Below are 24,519 nucleotides of genomic sequence, written 5' to 3'. Positions count from 1 at the left end.
ATGTTTCTGAGCCGGTCTGAACGCAGTCTCCTGAGGGAGTCGTTGTGCAGCAGAGCTCTGGGCTGGAGATGTTCAGATTGCACACGTGTGGTCATCTATGATGCCGAGAGCAGAGTGAATGGATGCATTAATGTCGAGCTGCATGAAAATAGAAATGTGTTAAGCAGTAGAGAGTTTGCTGTACTGTAGATGTGGTTGCACAGATATCGTGGACTGATGCATGCCTGAACTAATGAAGAAACATGCATTCAAAACTAAAGAGCATTTTAAACAAAAATGGCTTAATTTAATATAACAATAATAGGGCCCTAAGAAATGCGTTTTATTTTATCAGAAATCTTTCTATTTTATTTTGTCTGGATTCTGTGTTTTATGATTCAATGCAAATTACAGTATTAACAAAAACAGTGTTGATCAAATGAATGCGTTTATGATCATATCAGCAGTGCCTTGGGCCTTATGGTATCCGTTTTATTTTTTTCCAAAATTCAGTTTTGTAATTTTTCTGGATTCTGTTTTAATGGTTAAATACAAATTTTAATAATAAAAAAGGATGTCTAATCAAATTATTATTATACAATTATTAAACTTTTAAAATTGTATATTTTATTACAGTTTTAACAATAATATGCCCTATTTTTTATATATATTACTGTATAGAATTATTATTTTTTTATTGTTTTATTTTTCCAAAATTTCCATTTGAATATTTCTGTATTCTGTTTTTAAAGGTTTCGTTTAATATTTAATTTTTAATAAGCAAAAATGATGTGTAATCAACTGAATTTAACAATGTATGATTTAATACAAATAATTATCCAAAAAGGTGTTAATGAATAAATCTTTAACAATTTAATTAATCTTTTAAAATTGTAATCAAATGAAATGAACAATTCCTTCTTCTCTGTAGGTCTGCACAATAGAGGTTTACAGTTTCAATGGAAGAACAATTGTGTTCCTTAAAAATAATGTTTTAATAAATTAAGTTTATATATATATATATATATATAAATACAATAAATTGATATATATTATTATTGTTATTATTACTTTGATAAGTACATTCTACTATACAATACTCGTATATTTCTGTCATAATTTCTTCAGGTTAAAACAAACTTGCTTTGGGTTTGTAATGAAGACCTTTGAGTTTCTTTTTGTATCTTACAATAGTTTTTATCAAATGAAATGGAGAAATTCTGGATATTACTGCAAAACTAAACAGTGAAGGATGGATGGATGAATGCAAAAACTCCTCAAGGTCAGCAGGGATGAATATGAAATGATGTATCACACTAATGAGCTGTAATAATGGCTGTTTAATGTCGTGGCAGAAGAGCCTCAGGATCCGATGCATATTCTGAAGAGTATGGAACAAATTGAATAAAGCTGTTAATGAATAATGATTTGTAAAGGCTGAAGTTGTGGTTTATTCCTCACCCAATTCTGTAATGCTCTGCAGGTCATCAGAGAGCTTTCAGTAATTACCAGTCATTGTTTAATTACTGACATCAGTATATGATGAATTTACAATACTCAGAGCATCTGGATCGGTATTTTACCATTTTGTGCATTTGGGTTGCATAAGTTTTAATTCAGATGCCATAAAAATACAAAAGTGCATATATGTTATGCTTAAACTTATAAATTAAAACCATAAAAAAAATCATTATTTGAAATATAATTGAAATTAAATATATATAAACATATTTCATACATATTTTTATTTAATTTAACTTGATAGACTAAAACTGAAATAAAACGTAGGAAAAATGTATTAAATTGATTCTAATTAATTTTATTTATTAATTATATAGAGAGAGAGAGAGAGAAAGAGAGAGAGACATAAACAATTATATTAAAAGCCATCCAAAATATCCATTCCAAATATAAATCATAATCCTCAGAAAATGAGTGATAGAGTATTGTTAAAAGTATTATTAATTTGTGGTAGAATTACAGCATATATGCTATTTTAATAACATATAGTATGTATTATTATTTATTTTACATATGAAGAAAGTAACACTGAAAAAAAATATTTTAAATCATTTCATTTTATTCATATTGAATTTGAGCATGTGTGTTTATTTTATTGTGTGGATCTCAAAAAATAAAAATAAAACTGTCAAAATCTGACAAACCATTAGTATTTCCTTGTGCATTAATACATTAAGTCCTCCAACTTTTAAAAGTACCCCAATTTGTATTATTTTTATTCAAATAAATAATAGAAAAATGTAATAACAATGTAAAATGTATTACAGCATTTATGCCCATTTAAAAAGCTATTAAAGTAATGCAATTCTAATTAGAATCATTATTGATATCTAAAGTGTAAAAAAAAAATCCTAGTTTTGAATAAAGTAACATTATGAAATAAATGAATAAATAAATATGTTGATGCCAAATAGTCTTCATTTTTTATTCATTCTTTTTTTTTGTTGTGAGGTTCACCCTGATATGGGGAAACTGGAGGTCATAATTATTAGTATTAGTATTATTATTAGTATTATTATTAAAGAAAATAATAGATATTATTGCTATTTTAACATTTCAAAGTAAAATGTAACAAAAATAGTATTTACACAATTTGGCATAAATTTACGATTTTATATTAATATTGCTGTATTATTATTATTATTATTATTATTATTATTATAGCCATATTAATATATATAGTTACACAATATTGATTTCCCCCCAAAATCATGCAGCCCTAGTACTAGAAATGTTTACACTTAAATAAACTTTAACATAAATTCAAATCGAAAACATATTCTGTGGTAATGAAACTAATGACAAGTAGAGTTTTTCTGTAGTCAGTTTTAGCTTGTCTCAGTGCATTGGTGTATTTATCGTACATGTCACACACATGCACAAATCATTCATTGCATCATAAATGCGCTTTAGTTTCTGCTGACGGTGCAGGCGTATTTTCGCTGTTGTGTGTAAAAGCGACGCGTGATAAAATCCGAGTGCTGATGGTACGTTTTCAAGTCTTCCACACTGACGGATCAAAATAATCCAATTATGAAAATGAGCTTATTTTTTGCCCTTTCTCTCTCTCTCTCTCTCTCTCTCTCTCTCTCTCTCTCTCTGTAATTTTCGTCATTTTTAGTTATCTCCACTCTAATCTGAGTGTGTGTCATAATTATTAGTATTAGTATTATTATTAGTATTATTATTAAAGAAAATAATAGATATTATTGCTATTTTAACATTTCAAAGTAAAATGTAACAAAAATAGTATTTACACAATTTGGCATAAATTTACGATTTTATATTAATATTGCTGTATTATTATTATTATTATTATTATTATTATTATAGCCATATTAATATATATAGTTACACAATATTGATTTCCCCCCAAAATCATGCAGCCCTAGTACTAGAAATGTTTACACTTAAATAAACTTTAAATTCAAATCGAAAACATATTCTGTGGTAATGAAACTAATGACAAGTAGAGTTTTTCTGTAGTCAGTTTTAGCTTGTCTCAGTGCATTGGTGTATTTATCGTACATGTCACACACATGCACAAATCATTCATTGCATCATAAATGCGCTTGAGTTTCTGCTGACGGTGCAGGCATATTTTCGCTGTTGTGTGTAAAAGCGACGCGTGATAAAATCCGAGTGCTGATGGTACGTTTTCAAGTCTTCCACACTGACGGAATCCAATAATCCAATTATGAAAATGAGCTTATTTTTTTCCCTTTCTCTCTCTCTCTCTCTCTCTCTCTCTCTCTCTCTCTCTATCTTAACTTAAAGTTGTTCTGGGATCTGAACGCTCTTATCAGTGTGGGCCGCTGATTTTACAGCGAAACCAAACCGTTGATCAGCGATCTGCCCTGAAATAATGAGAGTGCAGAGGAAGCCACAGCTTTCTTTCTCTTCGTTCATATTCCTCCGTTTTTCTCCCACAGGTTTCTGGAAAACTCTCTGCTCAGCGCCGAGGTGAAAGAGGGAGAGATTCTTCCTCCGACCATCCAGAAGCTGATGAAAGGATACAACAAATACCTCCGGCCTTTCTTTGACAGTAGGGACATAATGAATGTTTAATGCATGCATGTGTGTACTGTATGAGGGCTGAACGGCGCTTTACTCCCTCACATCTTTATTCAGAACTGATTGATTGGTGCTCCATTATGTTAGACATGCAAATGAGAATAGAAATGTGATTAAGCCACAGTGTCATCAATCAGAAACCGAGAGACATGCATAACATAACAGCGAGATTCTGTGTAACTGTTGCTCCACCATGACGGTAGACGACTTTTTATGGGAATTCCCGCTATAGCGCCCCTTGTGGCATCTCTGAAACATTACAAAATGTAATGACGCATGCGGTTGAGCTTGCATTGCTCCCAAACCCATATGCATGCTCACGTGTTATTTTAGTACAGCTGATGTACTATTATAATTTTTTGTTAATATTTTGAATTAGATTTTATTTTCGTATTCTCTGTTTTAGTTAATTTTAGCTACAGTTTTAGTAAGTTTGTTGTTTGTTTTTGTCTTTTTTTAATATATATGTGTCTGTAAATTGTAAGTTTTATTTTTTAGTTTATTTAGCTTTAGTTATTATAGTATGGAAGCTTGTTTCTGTCATAGCATAAAAAATAAAATAAAAAATAAAAAAAAGAAGTAATTTGTACTTTTTAACTAGCAATTCAGTTTTTCTTTTTGTTGTTGTTGTTATTTTTTTCTGGAATTGTGAGACATGAACTCACAATTTTGAGTTTACATCTTGCAATTCTGCTTTTTGTCCACCAGGGAATAAAAATTCACAGAATTCTGACCTTTGTTTTTGCATCTTAATTTGAAAAAAGGTGTCTTTTTTATCTTGTGTCAAAACAAGCTTCCATATTTAGTACTTCAACTAGAAGTACTTAAGGAAAATTAAATGTTGCATTGGCAACTAGCAGAAATAAAATAAGTTTAAGTTTTTTATTAATGATGATTATTTTTTTAAGTGATGAAAATTATTATTATTTTTTTCAGTTTTAGTTACCAGTAATATCCCTGTCACACACAAACCAGATCAACCTGAGACCCTACAGTAGTCGAGACTAATGACTAGGGATGTGCTCGAATAGTGAATCCGAATTCGGAAAGGCACAGAAAACGAATAACGTGTTCTACAGAAGCCCTAAAGGGAATAAATACGTAAAAATATATTTAAATGCTTTCTCTCGCAAGTATATTGTTGGGTAATTACACTGTATATAAACTGCGGGCATCAGGAAGCCACTATTAATATGCGGGGCATTGAAATTGCTTTTGAATGTGCGCTCGCTTTTTACTTTCACTTTCCAAGATTCACGATCACACGTACTCTGTGTCAACTACTCCTATCAGTCATCTCTCCTTACTCTGTTTATGTGGTAACTGAAATTGTATGTACTGTAATGTAACAGGCTACCGCTAGCAAGCGGCTAACCATGTCCCTTTAGTGGATCCGTAGAACACACTATTCGTTTTCTGTGCCTTTCCGAATTCAGATTCACTATTCAGGCACTTTAATAAAGCAGCAAGCGCACACAGGTTAGAGAAACACAGTGAATCCATCGCTGTCTCTCCTCCTGTTGCTCCTGCTGTAAATTATTGATGAGTTGAGGACTGTTTTTTTATTCATTCATTGACCGTTTCTCCAGCAGTGTTGAGGAAGCTGCTTTGAAACTCTAGCGTTTCAAACAGTTACCCTTTCAATTTAGTAGGGATTTTTTGCAATGAAATTGATTAATTAGAATGTAATGTTTTGCCATAATGTTATTCTTTTTTGCATTGAAGGATCATGGTTTTGAATGAAAGTATTAGCAAAGGCTAGAATTAGACAATGTGCCAAAATATAAAAAGAACCAAGCGCATGACAGCGTGGCTGATGAATCGCTCATGTGTGACCCATTTTGGGGAAAGTTACTTTTAAAAGTAATGCATTACAATATTGCGTTACTAATTTAGTAACTAATTGCGTTACTTAGTTACTTTTTATGAAAAGTACTGTGTGATGTTACTTTTGCATTACTTTTTCTAATCTGGGCTGGGCTTGCTTGTTTGTTTTTAATATAAAAAAATGTTATATTTTTGGAAAATGCAAAAGCCCTTTCACACCGAAAGTGAAATGGATGAGCCTCAGAGTAAAGTAAATGTACAGTAACGTCTGAGCGGCTGTTCACACAGAATGCGTTTGTGCTGAAAAACATGAGACGCAGCTGTGGAACGTGAAAAATGCAACTGCAAAAGATGCGAGACGCGAGCGCAATGGACAAACACGTTCATCAAGCGCATGAAAAACCTGTGCAGAACTATTACTGTATGTCTGATATTTCATGTTTGCATGATGCTGACAGGCTGCTATTTTCATTTACTGTTAATAATCGCAATGTGAGTCGCTTCAGATTTAAGCATCTGCCAAATGCATGAATGTAAAAGCTGTTAATTGACACAAAACTTTAGTTAACTCCAGTATGATATGAAATCAATCTGCTGTTGATGTCCAATCATTTGCATCTTTGCATGCTCCCCGTCACACTTAAAGCATAATGCATTTCTGGTCACATCTCTCGCAGTGCGTGTGAAGTTTTGCTGTTGAATCCATAGGGACAAACACTTCAATAACACGGTGAATCTGGCGTCTCCTCTGGAGTCATTGCCTAGTTTGAGTGGTAAACAGCTGCTGTTTTATGTTGACGACACAATTATGTGAAGAGAGACGTGTGTGGACAGCAGCTCAAACCATCAAACCAAGTATAAAAATAGCCATAGAAAGAGCAGTAGGTGTCAAGAAAATCATGAGAGGAAAAATATTTAATTATTGCCTCCACTCCATTGTTGCGTTCCACTGAAGTCATTGCTATTTTTCGTTAATTTGTCCCTGTTCACCGCATGTTCACCCCCGTCATCTACTTCATTCTGTTGTAAAGATTTGTGAAGAAATAAAACACATGCTTCCCACATCGTCAGCTTTAATGAGCAGAGAGTTTGGCTTGCAGGGTTTCCGTCTTTAGCAACTATTCTCTGAATTATGATGACATGCCTTCTCTCCATCTCTGTTCTGCAGATGGTCCCGTCACGGTGGGCATGAGTTTAGACATCGCCAGTATTGATACCATTTCAGAGATCAACATGGTGAGAAACAGAGCACCCTCACACGCCACATCAGTTTACATTAATGATGGCTCGAAAACTCTTATCTGCTCATTAGTGAGTATTATTTATTTATGTATTGCTCATACTTGAGATTAAGGGGCTTGTTCAAGTTATTGACCTTAAGTAATACATTTTCAATATTATTATTATTAGTAGTAGTAGTAGTAGTAGTAGTAGTAAAACAAAATAAAATGACCCTTTTTAATAATAATAATTATTATTAAATAATTATATTAACATTATTATTCATATTTGTATGTTTATTATAGAAACTATTTACATATTATTATTATTATTATTATTATTATTATTATTATTAATCGGTTTATTTTCATAATAATGATAATAATTATTATTTTTAAAAATAATGACAATAATAATAATAATATTTTAAGCATAATAATAATAAATAGCTATATTAAATTATTATATAATTAATATAATAAAATAAAATAACTATAATTAAAAATTATATTCATAATAATAATAATAATAATAATAATAATACAATACTTATAAATAATAATTTATTATTAAATAATGATATTAAAAACATGATTATTCAAATTTTTATGTATATTATAGAAAATATTTACAAATTATTATTATTATTATTATTATTATTATTAATTGGTTTATTTTCATAATAAATTAAATAATGACAACAATAATAATAATAATAATAATAATACTATTCTAAGCATAAAATAATAATAATAATAATAATAAATAGATGAAAAATATTGAAAATTATTATTTATTATTTTGCAAATTTCTTTATTTTATACTATAAATAAAATAACTATAATTAAACATGAACAATAATACAATACTTATAAATAATTAAACAATATTTAAAAGTCGTTTTATTATTATTATTACTTTAAATATTTTTTTATTAATAATAATCATAATAATTAAACCTAAATAATACTAGTTAAAATTTAAGAATATTATTATTGCTTGTAATTAAAGTTAAGGGTTTGTTCCAATTTGTAATCTAAAGTATTAAACTTTGGCTCATCTCACACAGTTTATGTAGCGCTGTTCATAAAATGTGAAAATATATGTTTGTATTCTTTGCTAAATCATTACGGATGCTGTGCTGTTGTTGAATGGGCAGGACTACACCGCCACGATCTTCCTCCGGCAGCGCTGGACAGACGAGCGTCTCGTGTTTGAAGGCAATAAGAGCTTGAGTCTGGACGGGCGACTGGTGGAGCTGCTGTGGGTCCCAGACACCTTTATAGTGGACTCCAAGAAGTCCTTCCTCCACGACATCACCGTGGAGAACCGACTGATCCGGATCTTTCCCAACGGGACCGTTCTCTATGCGCTCCGGTGAGGCTTATCTGGTCTGTAGCACAGATATAGCTGTGAATCTGAACATTGAGCTCTCTTGATGTGTTAAAAAGTCTGATTTCAGTTAGTAATCCTTAGATTTTTATTTATTTATAATAATACAAATGTATATATAAATATACCTCTAATATATATATTAGAAGTCAACCAATATGGGTTTTTCACTTGCCGATGCCGATATTTAGAAATCAGGGCAGCCGATGGCCGATATTTGATGCCGATTTTTTTTGGCCGATATGTTTGGCCGATTTTCTTTTTTTCCCCATTGATCTCATAAAAAGGAGTTTGAGTAAATGATTATTGCAGGATACAAGATAGTAATAGTAGTAGTAGCCTAATTCAGAGTAATAATACATGGCTCAAAACATAAGCACCTTCTCAAAACAGTTCTGAAGGATGTTTTTTGTTTATGTTTGCTGACAGACACCAGTGTTTCCCCACAGACTGCAAATTAATTCTCTGCTAGCGCGAGGCGCTGTTGGAGCGGGAGATATAGCGGTTTCCCCGGTAACGGCTATAATCTAATAAGCACTGCGCTCACAAACGCTGCTTTATCAGGCATTACAGGAAAGACAAAATGAAAATGACACCAAAGCTTTTCTGAAGACAGTCGGTTCTTTTCAAAGATATATTCATATAAAAACACAAGCGCTGCATTTTAATTTTGAAAAGTGCAGTGCTCAGTTTATTCAAGGAAGTATAAGGGGCCATTCACATATCGTGTTTTTTGCGTGCTCAAGTTCGTTATTTCAAATGTAGACGTGTGGCAGGCGCACTAATTTTTTCCATCATTTAATCCAAATAAAAACTAGAGTTGCACCGATTGCAATTTTCTTGGTCGATTCCGATTACCAATTTCCCATTTTTTTGTTAGTGCGATCTGCCGATACCGATTTTTGACGATTCCGATTTTCTTTTTAAGAACTATAATTGACAGCATATACAAACAAAAATCTACTTTTCTTCAACGCAAAGTTTTATTTTCATAAAAAACACAAGTAAAAATTCTGTAATAAAATAAGAACAAATAAAAAAATTGCAAACAACAGCACAAATAAATGCAATAGAATAAAGAGAGCTATGAAACTAAGTTTTTCAGGTTAAGTTTTTATTCAGGTAAGAAATACTACAGAAATTAAAGTAATCAAATATAAAATAACACATCCAGTGTTATTTTACATTTGATTACTTTAATTTCTGTAGTCTTCATTGTAAAAATTAAATACAGATGAATGCTTACCATTAAAGTTATAAAACGTATTCAGTCAAGAGCAGAACATTTTTTTCTTTGTCTTTTGTTCTTTGATTATCAAGACAGCATAAATATTGGACTGCGGTCCCTTTAAGAGTCCCTTTAATACTGTTACACAACATGCGTTCTCTTTCTCAACTATTTAACGTTCCAAAACTGACTGCGTTTAACTGGATACTCGCCAAAACCGGCATTTTGACATAAGTTTTTATGTATTTGAACGTTTTAGCGCATTCAGCCACTCATTTTGGTATTTGTAGCTCACAAGCTGTTTGAGACTGAGCGCAGATTGTGCGCTCCACTAATATAGATCAGCGAAACCTGCGGGAATGACTAAAATAATGCGCAACACAAGCACTATTTAACCGGAGCGAATGAGACGTGTGTGAGAGAGAAGGGGTCGTCGGAGAGAAGAGAGTGAGAATGCGCGGCTGACGTTATTGCATGTGTCGCTGGTAACAAAACGGAACGGCTCGGAATCGGAAAGAAGTGAGACTGACCAATGATCCGGGCCGATCATGAGGAAAATCGGCCGATTACGATCCCTGGCCGATCGATCGGTGCATCTCTAATAAAAACATTTCAACTTTTCAGAATGTGACAAGAACCAGCCAATCAGCTTCATCCTTTCCCCGTAACAACATTGAAAGCTCAGCCAAGATGAAGGAACAGCTGATCATAGCTGTACAGGATAGACATTTTTAAATAAATTTAGTAGCAGAGCTACTGCAAGCGATTTTTAGTGCTGCAAATCCATTTATCCTTTGCTGAAACTTCCGCGTCTTCATGAAGTGCGCAGGTCATGGTTGCTTAGCAATGGCAGACGCCTCTGGAGCGCAAGCGCACGAACGCTTTGGGGAAAAAAGCAGAAAGCTGTGTTTTCCACACGTTTTTAGGCGCGACATGTGAACTAAGCCTTTTGGAAAATCTATTTGTGGCGGTCAGTTTTGATATTGTGACGAGCCGCCATAAATAACTGAATGTATGGGAAACACTGGACACTGCTATAAGTCAAATGGCCATAGTGATAACAAAAATAAAAGAGTTATTACACATATTACACAGCCTGCTGCTCATAACTGCTTAAGAGTGCGCTGGCCACGAGCGATGACATCGTGGAGGATATTGTCGGACCCACAAACTCATTTAATGAGGAAAGTTAACGTGGGCATCAGCCCAGAAGTTTCGTCTGAGTTGAATGTGTTTCTACTTTCACATGCAAATGACTTGTTGCTCTTATGAATATGATAACTTTCCGGCATCAACTCTAGTAGGGTAAAATGTAATTCTGCTTTTGAAATGGTCTGTTTTGCCCTGCCATCGTTAGCTGAAGCTGTGTGTGAACAAGCCGCGGCTGCAGAGTGTGAGTTGCTCCATCTCTCACGCAGCCTCAGAGGGAGTTCTGAAACAATGCTTAGCTGCCCGCAGGTGCACCTGCCTATAAATCGGCCTAATTTGCAGCACAATCGGCCAATGCTGATTAATTAAAAAATTTTAAAAATCGGCCGATTAATCGGCTGGGTTTGATGATCTGAATCTTTTAAGTGTGACAAATATGCAAAAAATAAAAAAACAGGAAGGGGGCAAACATTTTTTCACACCACTGTATATTGGATTTATAATAAATAGCTAAAATAATTTATTATTATTATTACTGTATTTTTTACATTATTAATCATTAATAATTATAATAAATTAAAATACAAAATTATTTTATATTTATATAATTATTATTATTATTATTATTATTAAGAAGAAGAAGAAGAAGAAAATCAAAATAAATAAGTCTAAATTCAGTTTAGCATATTATTTGAATGGAAGGATGAGATTAAATTAAAATATTTAGGTGTTTTTTATTTATAAATAATAAGTAACAAATAATAATAATAAATAACAAAATATTATTAATTTGTTTATTTTAGCATTATTAATAATAATGATAATATAAATATATAAGTATCATTTGTTATCATTATTATTAGTAGTAGTAGTAGTAGTAGCATTGATAAATTCAAAATAAATAATAATTGTAAAAATATTATAATTATTATTAATAATAATAATAATTATAATGATAACAAATTATACTTATATATTTATATTGTCATTATTATTAATAAGGATACATTTAAAATAAATAAACAATTAAAAAATAAAACTTAAAAAAATTATTTAATAATAAAAATTATGATATATATAGTATTATTATTATTAATATATTATTATGACATAGCCATATTTTGCCAAAATTGTGCAGCTCTACAAACAAGCACAGCAAACCTGGAAGTTTTTTAATAACTTGGTTTAAGGACATTTAGATATTTCTACTGGAAAACAAGCGTAAAATACTGATTACCGATGGGATGTTGTGCAGCCTGTGCCTCTTTACCATTCATTAAATATCAGAAGCGATGAGAACATGTCGGTGTTTATGAGTGTTTATGTTTTTCCTCTGTAGGATCACCACAACTGTGGCCTGTAACATGGATCTGACCAAATATCCCATGGACAAACAGACGTGCACCTTACAACTGGAGAGCTGTAAGAAAACACACGCATTTCCAGCTTTTGCTTCCCCAAAGTGTTGCTCTGGCAACAAGCTGACGTTTCTGTGCTCTTGTTTGTGACATCTGTACTCACACAATGTTCACGCTGTTTCATATTTTATAAGAACATGTTGTGGTTGCACACAAATGTGCCACATTTCGCCTGTTTTCTTTCCTTGCACTTGCATGCAATGCAGATCTCTGATGTGTAGATGCACATCAAGATCATTTATATAAATAAATATTACAGACAGACAGAAATCAGTCCAAGATGACTCCTGTCGTATTGCACTCCAAAAAATGAAAAGATGAAATAAGGTTTCTTGATGCATTTTACATGCACAAACTGCAGGAACTTTAAGAGGGTTTTTGTTTTGCATTGTGACATTATTTTCATGACAGTTTTGCCTCAAATTGTCATTTTTGCACGTTTCCTAAAGAAAATTATTTGCACAATATAAACATAATGTACAGTTATTTTGAATTATGGCCTTTCATCTAGACATTGTATTCGCGTGCCATGCAGTGAAACACATAAACACAGAACCCGCTCCCTGCAGTTGTTTCTGCAGTGCAGCATATTGCATGTTTTAATTGCGAAGTCTTTCTCAATCGAGGTTTACTGTACAGATATATGTTGTGAGACATAAACACTCCTCTCTCTCTTCCTCCGTCATGTGCCGAGATTACTGATCTGATTACTGTCACTCAGCGCCACCAAGAGGACACATACTGATATTACACACCAATGCACGTGACCATTTATCTGATATTAGTCACCTACACATCAAAATATTAATACCTGAATTTGTAATTAATTAGACTGCATTCACAATTTCTTCACAGTGTGTCCCATTTCAAATCACTCCAGAACTGACTTGCGTGCGTCAAATAAATGCTGTTCTTTTGAACTATCTATTCATCTGTGGATTCTGAAAAATAAAATGCATCACAGTTTCCACAAACATATTGTGCAGCGCAACTGTTTTCAACATTGATAATAATCAGAAATGTTTCTCGAGCAGCAGATCAGCATATTATACTGATTTCTGAAGATCATGTGACACTGAAGACTGGAGGAATGATGCTGAAAATACAGCTGCGCATCACAGAAATAAATTACATTTTACTATATATTCATATAGAAAACAGTTCATTTAAATTGTAATAATATTTCACAATTTTTACTGTATTTTTGACCAAATAAGTGCAGCCTTGGTGAGCAGAAGAGACTGATTTAGTTCCCATGTCTGAATGTGGCCCAGACTGATAATGTCAGAATTGAGTGTGCTTGTGTTGATCTCTGTTTGTCTGTTCACAGGGGGTTATAACATCAATGACGTGATGTTTTACTGGGCGCGTGGGAACGACTCTGTGAGCGGTTTGGACACGCTGAAACTGGCTCAGTTCACCGTAGAAGATCATTACACCTCAGTGTCTGAGGCCGTATATGAGACAGGTACACAAGACCGCAAACACACCGCAGTCAACATCTAACGTCTGTGAAGCGGCTTATTAAAAGATACCTGATAATAAAACCCGTTTCATCAGAAATGGCACTGAAATTACTATGTTTATGGTATATCCTGAAATCTTACAGTGTGTACGTAGCCATAAAAACCACTCCAATAACTCCTTATTTTTGATTTATTGATAGTCTTGAAGACTTTTTACTTGGACGCACAGCATAAATGTTTTATATCCCTATGAAAGGACTCTGATTCTCTTCCCAGGAAATTATCCCAAGCTGATCTTTCATTTCGAGCTGAAGAGGAGCATCCTGTACTTCATCCTGGAGACATACGTGCCGTCCAGCCTGCTGGTGGTTCTGTCCTGGGTCTCTTTCTGGATCAGCCAATCATCCGTCCCCGCTCGCGTCTGCATAGGTACAGTAATGTGTTTCATTTCATTCTTAGGAAAAACAAATTATGTTGATTTAGTAACCACCCGAAAATTCCTAGCAACCAACACCTTGGTAACCATAAAGTAACTATCCATAACATCCTAGACACCAACACCTTGGCAACCATATAGTAACCACCAAGAACATCCTAGTAACAAACACCTTGGCAACCACATAGTAACCAACACCTTGATAATCACATAGTAACCACCTACAACATCCTAGCAACCAACACCTTGGCAACCATATAGTAACTATACATAACATCCTAGCAACCAACATCTTGGCAACCATATAGTAACTACCTAGAACATCTTATCAACCAACACCTTGGCAACCATATAGTAACCATACAGAACATCTTAGCAACCAACACCTTGGAAAACACATAGTAACCATCCAGAACATCCTAGCAACCAACACCTCTGAAACCACATAGTAACCAAGACCTTGGAAATCACATAGAAATCACCTAGAACATCCTATCAACCAACACCTTGGCAACCATATAGTAACCATCTAGAACATCTTAGCAACCACAATCTTGGCAACCACATAGTAGCCACCCAGAATATCCTAGCAACCAACACCTTCACAGCCATATAGTAACCACCCAGAACATCCTAGCAACCACATAGAAACCACCCAGAACATCATATCAACCACCCAGAACACCTCAGCAAGCACCCAGAACATCCTAACAACCACATAACATTTTAGAAACTACACAGAAACCTCCAAAAACACCACCACAGCTACATGGCAACCACCAAAAACACCTTAGGAACCACATAGAAACCACCCATTACATCATAGCAACCACCAGTAACATCCTAGCAACCACATAGAAACCTCCAAGAACACATTCAAAACTACATAGCAACCACCAAGAACATCCTAGCAACTACATAGCAACCACCAAGAACACCTTGGCAATTACATAGTAACCATTCATAACTTCCAAGCAACAACCCAGAACACCTTATCAACCACCCATAAACATCCTAACAACCACATAGCAACCAACAAAAACACATTAGCAACCGTATACATGGTAAACATTTTATATATTTTTTTTAAGTTGTAAATGAAACAAAGATTATTGGAGTCGGCTTTAAAAGAAAATACTATTTCAGGCTTTCTACTTCAAAATGTCTAATTCATCAAATTCAATGTTCTACTTGTCAGTTCTTTGTAACAATTTCAGAGTGAAAATTGTTTCATAGTAAATCTACACCATTTTTTTCAGTGTAGTAACTAACTACACAGATCATCCTAACAAGCAATATAATAACTGCAGAAGCTGATTTCCTTGTTACAGTTTAGAGCTGGGCAAATGAGTGTTTCAGCTAAACGTGTGTGTTATTGGTACATGTTAAAGGCGTTACGACCGTCCTGACAATGACCACGCTGATGATGGGCGCGCGGACGTCTCTGCCCAATGCCAACTGCTTCATCAAGGCCATCGATGTGTACCTGGGCATCTGCTTCAGCTTCATCTTTGGAGCGCTGATAGAGTACGCCGTGGCCCACTTCTGCACGCTACAGCATCCCGACTACAAGAACGCACTCATGGTAAGACAGGATCATCATCATCATCATAGTGTTCATCATCGTCTGTGCTGTTTTCTAAGGTAAGCATCATTATTATTGCCCATACTGTACTTTGAGTCTTAAAGGGATAGTTCACCCAAAAATGAAAATTTACTCACCCTCAGGCCATGCAAGATGTAGGTGACGTTTTTTATAGTAGAACAGTAAAAAAGATGTTTAGCTGAAACCGTGGTTGGTGATTCATAAAATGTAACTCACCAGCTGCCCGTCTTTGAGAATAAAAAAAGCATATCAAGGAACTGGTCCTTTTGGACAGTTCGTTTCAATGAACTGGTTCATTTCACTAGTTCGCTTATGTAATTATGCAATGATGTAACGTATACTCAATTTTTCCCACTGTCGTTCATCATCGTTAATCTGCTCTACTGGACCTACTACCTGTACTTTTAACAAGGGCATCATGTTGAATCATTTCTGTGTGTTAGTAAGTACTATAGTGTGTGCACGTGTGTCTGAAAGACCAGTAGAGACTCAACAGAGAAGGAGAATAATTAGGGTTGCAACGATACTACATTTCTCAGCAGATACCAATAGCCAATAGCAAAGTTGGAAGTTTGAAACCCTGGATCTCCACAATGGTTCCCATGATTAAATCTTCTGAATAATTAAAGATAAACTGAGGAAAATGCATGTGAATTTTAGCATCAGATTACTGGAAATCTGATTTTCTGACTTCACATGTGGCTGAGGATGAGCAGACTAGATCTTAAAGCCAACATGAAATCAAAATTTAGTCAGCTTTTCCATTGAAGTCATCTAGGCTGTAGACTATTGGGTAATGTTAAACTTAACCAGTAGTCAATTATTTAGTTGTTGTTTTAGGCTGCTGTTCTAGCTAGCACAGCCTTTCTGAAATATTGGTTATAATTAACATTTAGTGCTGATAAATGTTAATATAATAGAAGTTACAGCAAAAATAGCAAATAATGATGGATTTGATAAAGAAGCCTCACGGCTGGTATACAAGGAGCAGAGTTTCCCAAACTAATACAGTAATTAATGAAATCATAAAAATGGATAAATAATTTGAAAATAAAAACAAATATAAAACACTTACTAGAAAATTAAATATTAATTTACCTGCATGTCTTGTGACTATTAACCAACATCAGAGAACCATGAACATGCAAATGTGTTGTTAAATTATTGAAATATTACATTATTAATAAATGTAATTAAATCTCAGGGGACTTCAAGCAGATAATTCATCTCAAAGAGGTTCGGCTGGAAAAAAAAAATGGATGGAGGATGAATTTGACCTTCAACCTTCACGTATGTTGACTTTAACATCCTCAATCACTGTAGGTTATATCCCAGAAAAAATGGGGCGAATTTTAGTATTTGAACGTGTGTGAATGTGATTGTTGGAAACTGTCAGTGAATATGATTTATGTGGATTTGTGTGTGTTCATCATTATCGACTGGGAGTTGTTAAAATGCTTTAAAAAATATTATCAAAAAGGGCCTAACAAGTTGATATCCTAAAGGTGTAGTTTGTTCAAAGAGGAAAGCAATGTCGTTTACTCACCCTCACGTCCATTGAAAACCTCTGTGACTGTTCGAATCTCATTTGCGTTTGCGGTCAATTCAAATATGATGGCAGGTTTTACATAATCTGTGTGTCTCGTCCTCGATGTTTGGGCTGAAATGATTAGTCGATATTATTGACAATGTCGATCATAAAATATTTTTGTTGTCGAATAGTCGATTAATCTCATATGACCTAATGTAGGGGCCTGCAATAATGAGGTTTGACCAGTGTGACGCTGTAGCGCAAGACTGTAATTCAGCCCTCCCGCATGCAATCCAATAGAAGTAAACACGCTTATTAGACATGCATTCGAAGCCGAACCAGTAGAGTGTGGGAATGTTTAAAAAAAAAAAAAAAAAAAAAATGCTGTCATGTGTAAAGGCCCTGATATACTGACGGCGAAGTTCTTTTGCATTCTTACTTGCAGTTTACTGTTTTTCTTGCTCGTTTCTTTTCAATAACAAAATAAACACAGCAAAAATGACAGCGGTGAGAAAGCAGCAGTTAAGAAAGCATCATATATAGTGCACGTTTGTTGTTGATTTGTCGCCTTTATTTATACAACACTTTATACAGTAGACTGTTTTAAAGCAAGCAGCTTTACAGCATTAAACATGAAGAAACAGTGTGTGTCGCTTTCAGTTAGAAATACAACTTGATTTTCTGCTATCATGCAGCTCTATATGAATATGTATAGAATATGTGCAGTATAACTCAATATTTTAGCGAATCGCAAAAGCGGAATAATCGATCAAAGCCTACTGATTAATCAGTGAAATACTTGACGATTAGTCGATTAATCCTTCTAATAATCGTTCGATTAATCGATGATCGAAATAATTGTGTGTCGCAGCCCTATTTGACATCTAATCCGGCGCAACACGACATATTTGAATTAAACACAAGTGTGAACGAGGTTTGAGAGCCGTTGGAAACATGAGGGTCAGTAAATAGTGATTTTTAGGTGAACTATCCCTTTAAGCACAGCGACTGCTCTCCTTTAGTCTGTTTTTATTCACTTGTGTCCGTGTTTTCCACACTGTAATGCCTCTAACGTGTCTTCCTCGCGTGTCTGTGGTTCTCGAGTTTGAGTTACGGTGTTGAGGGCAGAAAGAAGCCATTGCTACCAGTTTATTGCTTCCATAAATGCTCCGGCCTCGGCTGCTTTCTTGCACATTATCGATGGATTGCAGGGGCCGTGCAAACTCTTTATATGACTTGGCTTTAATGATTCAGAGGTGTTTGTGGACTCTATACAGGACGGATACGGACTAGACCAAAGGCCATGGACTGCGTGTGGCGACTGATGCTAAACTGTCTGGAAACATTGAAATTTTTGGGACGTGCATCTGTGCATTAAAGCTCTTGGATTCAGCGACAGCGGCCCGTACTGAACTGGATTGAACACTTTGGGTTATGGTTTTAAATATAATATTAAAACTGATGTATTTTATTTTATTTTCCTCTCTCGACCTCGGTTAGGTTTTTGAAACTGTTTTTTATTTGGGATTGTTAATGCTCTCAAATAGATCTGCTATTTTTGTAACTTTGAATTGGCTTCATTTAGATGTTTTGAGCGTTTGCCTTCGTCATGCAGTCGGATCCTTAATTTCACGTCGAATGCCTTCCATTCAAAGTTTAATACTACAAAGTGCTTGATTTTCCATTTAATGCATGTTTCTTTACCACTTTAGGGTAATATTCAGTGTAATAATACATTAATATTGACGTAAATTTGCATTTATGGGACTTCTTTGTGTTTATTCATAGGTTGTTTTTAATTTGCCAAGTTGAGAATGAATGCAATAACTCGTCATTTACTGTATATGCATATCATATTTTTTTTATTTTTATTTTTTTTAATTTATTTTTTTTTACTTTATTGCAGCTAAAAACATTTCTCATTTTCATTTAGTTTGACTTGATGTGCAAAAATAACTCAGATATAAATAAAATTATAAAATAAATAAACTATACAGACGTTATCAAAAACTAAAAGTAATAAAAATGACAAAAAAACACAATAAAATTGCTAAAACTTTAGCTAAAATGAAAATATGAAAACAAATTCTAAATATGATTAAAAATATAATAGTATCTCATTAATACTAAAATAACACAGATGCATTTCAGAATGAATAGAAAACATGTTTCTTTAATGATTCCCATTGTTTGACACAATCATGAACTTCATTTAGATTTTATTAGCATCCCTGCAAGGTTTAGTTATATTCACACCAGTATTAGAAAGCAGCTTAATACATTCCATGTGAAATTTTCGTACATTTCTAATAAATAATCTCTGTTCCAGTAAATAGGACAATGAGAGGATGATGATGACAGTGCCAAACATCTAAGCCAAAGACTTCATACGTCTAGAAATCCTCCTAAAACAGACCACAATTACCTGATCAATAACCTGTTTGTTTAGCTCTTCTATTTCAATTCTAACCTGCAAACTGACCTGTATTTGATGGCAAGGCTGTCCATGTCTTCCTTTACTTTCCCATTATGCATATAGTTCCATCTTCGTCTCGTTATCAATCGTAATGACACCCCAGTGAATTTCAGACACTGTTTTGAGGCTGATCTCACAGATCCAGACTGTTTGTGTTGGTATCTGAAGCTCTCGAGCATCCTGATGTGAATATGTGTGTATAATGTAACATTTGCATATGCAGACGATGGAGCGTAATTGAACAACGACTGTAAATACTGCATGCTTACTTGATGTTTGCTTAATGATGCTTATACGAATGATGCTAATAATGACACTAATAGTAAAAATTCTAATAAAAAAACACGTAAATAAGAGTCTGTGAGTGAAATTCTGCTTTCTGCTTAAAGTGCGGATCAATAATGCATGGAAATTGCACATAAGGTAAATGATTAAAGTGTGTAAACCTCTGTGTCACGCTCTGAAGAAGATATCATGACAGTGCTATAATAAGCTCGTCATCATATTTTAACGAGTATACACTAACAAAACCAACAGAGCAGAGAGAAAACACAACCAGGCCACGGTGGCTCTATTCAGACGGATATTAAACCCCTAAGCAACCAGAAAACAACTTATTTTGTGCTTCAGTCACCGGTGGGCAAATAATGTTTGTACTTTGTATAAATATACAAATTATTTGAGTGTTTGTTCAGAGTGCCTCTAGCAATTATTCCCTTGCTTTCATTGTACTCTTTCTCAAGCTTGACATAGACTACAGTTTATTGTGCAGTTCTGATGTTCATTTTCTCAAGCCTTTATTTGTGACTTCAACATTACATTACAGTTTCATGGCTTGACCTCTAACCTCTGACCTCTTCTTGAATCAGAGGTCAGGAACCGGCTTAATAGAACCTGCTGTAAAATGCCAGAACTGCATCATTTTGATGGACGTTCAAAAGTAGCTTTTAAGATTAAATAAACAGTTTTAAAGCAATATATGAACTGCAGGTATTTCAATAGATTATTGTAGATGTTTTAGCAGTGACAGATTGTTTTTGAGATCTTCAGACTTCAGGTTGTGTACTTGTACTTCCAGAGAGTCATGAAGCAGCTGAGAAACTTTCATATATGGAATGCCAATCGTATTGAATGAATCATAAAACATTAAGCCAAAGTTATTTAAATATATGCAGCCATGAAACATTTAAAGGGATGATTCTCTTTAAAAAATATTGCCATATACTTTCACTTTCATGTTGATTTTATAAAATTGTTTCAATATATCTTATAATTTATTAATGAAATTGTATGATTTTTTTCTGTTTCATAAAATAAAATGGCATTATTATCGTTAACAAGAACTAAAACTAAAACATTTTTGTTAATTGGAATGATGCTGAAATAAAACTAAAATAACATATCAGATGAAAAACTCAAACTGAATGAAAATTAGAAACGCTGCCTTGGCTACTAAATGAAATAAGTTTAAAGAAGTTAAAGCACTAAAATTACCAAATTGAGATAAATAACAACTACAATTGAATGAAAACTGAAAATAAATAAATAAATAAATTAATTAATTAATTAATAAAAAAAACAAAACAAAACAATGACAAAATCATATAAAAAATTTACTAAATTACTAAATAAACAAAAGCTGGTTAACAATATTAATAAAAACTAAATAGTATAAATAATAATTATTTTTTTAAATAAATATATAAACATTACTAAAATAACACTGAATTGGAGATCTGATTTATTTATTTTTTTAACTATATTTTTGTGCAACATCTGAAGTAACAGTGCTTTCAGTGTTTATCAGTATTAGTGTCCCGTCTGCTTCAGTCTACTGAGCATGGATTAACATGTCAATGTGGGCAGTCGTGTGTTCATATACCTGGGTTTTGCAGCTCTTTTTGGACTAACAAGAAGTTTCGAGTTCTGCAAGTTACAGCGTGATTTCATAGTACAATTAGACGGTTCATGATGTGAATCGTCATGCATCATAATTAATGTCTAAGGGCAGCCAGTGAAGCATAAACACTTTTATTTGACCATATCTTAATCGCTCTTACACAAGCTTTACAGGGTGCCAGCAGTATTTCACTCCTCCAGAACTAATGGATTGATGATGAGAGACGAAGTCAGTACGTCACGTGATTACCACATTTTATTAAACACCTAGGATAAACTTGTCCATTTTTATTCATACACTGTGCCAGAGATTGAGGAAATCTACTGGAGGAGATAAATAATGCCTGATTTGAGCAGAAGCTATGCTATCATATTGCATGATTTATTGTTCTTTTGAAATGTGCAATTGAATTGAAATGCTTGGCAAACAGTTGGAGATTTCAGTCTTTCTCTCTTCAAATAGGAGCTGTACTTTGCATGACTGAATGAATTGACCTTCTCTTCAAACAATACATTTGGTAAGTTTGATCTGAGTATTTGCATCTTGATTTTAAATGTTTGAATTCAAAGTAATCAGTGCAACAATGTATGTATTTCTGAACTTGAGTTTAGATGCGTGTACTGAATGTTGATATCAGCGCAAAATTCTGAGGTTGAGAGCCATGCTGCCTTCAAGTGCACATCATCCTACTTTTGAGTTAAGCAGCCAAAATTGTCTTAAAAAGGTCTCAGAAAGTCTTAATTTGCCAATTCACAAATTAAGGCCCTAGAAATGTTGTTGCACGTTGCATCGTCCTCAGTATTTTTGACATGTTATCCATAACAAATATCTAAACATCCTTAAATCAAGATTATATATTTTTTAAGATTATATTTATATTTAGATTATATTAGATTTATGTTAAAACAAGAAAATCTGTTCTGTTTTTATGGATAAACATGAGTGTGTTTGTGTGTGTGCGTGTGTGTGTGTGTGAGAGAGACCAGCAGGTGGCGCTGTTCACTCACAGTTCTTCAGTAATGCATGATCAAACATGATTGTGCATGCAGACCTCTGCTGCTGAAAACATCATTCTAAGCTGCTTAAACTCCGTGTTTGGATTATTTGACACATCTGTGTGGATTATGAAGCGTATGCAGCAGGTCTGATGTTTCTTTGTGGATCCTGCAGGACTTTGTGTAAATGATTTGGCTCTCAGATCCTTTTCAAACAACCTGTAACTGCAGATTCACACATTATAATGAGAAATGTTCAGAGAGCGATACCAATGTTACTGCTGAACATGAATGCTTTGCTGTGAATGGATCAATAATAAGAATAAGAATAAGTATTCAATATGTTATTTAATATATTATATTTATAATATATATAATTATATAAATATTTATAATTATATAAATATATAATACATAAATATATGAATGTAGTATTTATTAATAATAATAAAAAAAATATTTATTATTTATTAATAATTATATAAATAATATTTATTAAACATATATTTATATGTTATTTAATATATTAAATAATAATCCATGAATTTTCAACTATGGATGGATCAATGATATATAATATTGTATAAAATAATAATAATTAGATATTACATAATAATGGCCATAATAATTCAATATTAAATAATAATAATAATAATGATAATTCAGCATTAAATATAATAATAATAATAATAATAATAGGGATTATTATTATCACTGTTATTGTTATTATTTAATATATTATTTAATATATTTAATAATAATCCATGTCGCTGATGAACATGAATGTTCAACTATGGATGGATTAATAATGTATAATAATGTATAAAATAATAATAATAATAATAATTTTATTATTAGTAGTAGTATGATTAATTATAGTTATTATTATTTCATATCTAATTATTATTATTATTATTTCATATAATAATAATAACAAAAATGTTAATATTATTATTATTTTGATCAAAATTCTGGAATCTGTCTGTCTGTCTGTATGCATGATGGGGAGACCGGGGCTAGTTGTCTCACTCTTTTACTCCACTGAATATTTTGTGAATAAGGTGTGTTAATCAAGTTATGAAATCAGTATTTACTCAAACGTTACATTCTGAAAGCTAATGAGCATAAAGTGGGGTAAGTTGTCACACCAGGAGCCTGAGAAGAAAGCCTTGGCTTGAAATGTGAAATATCTTCCACAGCATCTCACTTCTGCACGTCACGCTTTTAAAATGTTTAAAAAGCACACTTTCCATGCATCTAAAATGTTTTATTGCAAATGTCACTGGCTGCGAAATCTCAACATAACAGACAATTCATGCACAGCGATTAAAAAGAAAACATACGAAATAGCAAACCATCATTTTGGACAAACGATATCGAAATTACAGTTTCAGTTTTATATTGCAGTTTCTCATTCAATAATGCATTTGATGATGTTCGTCTTGTTTTTCTGGCTTTCTCATACTTTTTTACTTCAAATGAAAGATTCATCACGGAGCCGTGGATTTGGTTCAAGGCTTACAGCTGGTTATTAAAGAGCATGTGGAGAAGATGAAGAGGCGTGAGGTCAGTGCTGTCGATGAGCTGATGAAGATGATGGTGAGGTTTGTGCCGTTTTGTGCCAAAAGCAAACTAGAGGCGCTTAAAGTTCGAATTCAGAGCATGAAAACACAAAACACCACTTTCACTAAATCATTGATGCCTCTTTGATACGTCTGACGTCACATACTCTCATACACACACACACACACACACACACACACACTCACTCTCTCTCACACACACACACACACACACACA

At 33.4% G+C, this 24,519-nt stretch overlaps 1 protein-coding gene across 1 annotated transcript; it reads left to right on the top strand.

The window, feature by feature from the left end:
- LOC107570925 (gamma-aminobutyric acid receptor subunit pi-like) lies at positions 1 to 24,429 on the top strand. The gene is made up of 9 exons (XM_016257208.1): positions 1 to 114; positions 3,871 to 4,045; positions 7,070 to 7,137; positions 8,282 to 8,499; positions 12,231 to 12,313; positions 13,640 to 13,777; positions 14,052 to 14,204; positions 15,603 to 15,796; positions 24,205 to 24,429. Exons 1-9 carry the CDS (start codon positions 1 to 3, stop codon positions 24,427 to 24,429), a joined length of 1,368 nt encoding a protein of 455 aa, XP_016112694.1.
- Positions 24,430 to 24,519: the final 90 nt, after the last annotated feature.

The sequence above is a fragment of the Sinocyclocheilus grahami genome, unplaced genomic scaffold (genome assembly GCF_001515645.1).
Source record: "Sinocyclocheilus grahami isolate Dianchi unplaced genomic scaffold, SAMN03320097.WGS_v1.1 scaffold1522.1, whole genome shotgun sequence".
NCBI classification, from domain to species: domain Eukaryota; kingdom Metazoa; phylum Chordata; class Actinopteri; order Cypriniformes; family Cyprinidae; genus Sinocyclocheilus; species Sinocyclocheilus grahami.
This window is presented reverse-complemented; position numbering and strand designations above follow the sequence as displayed.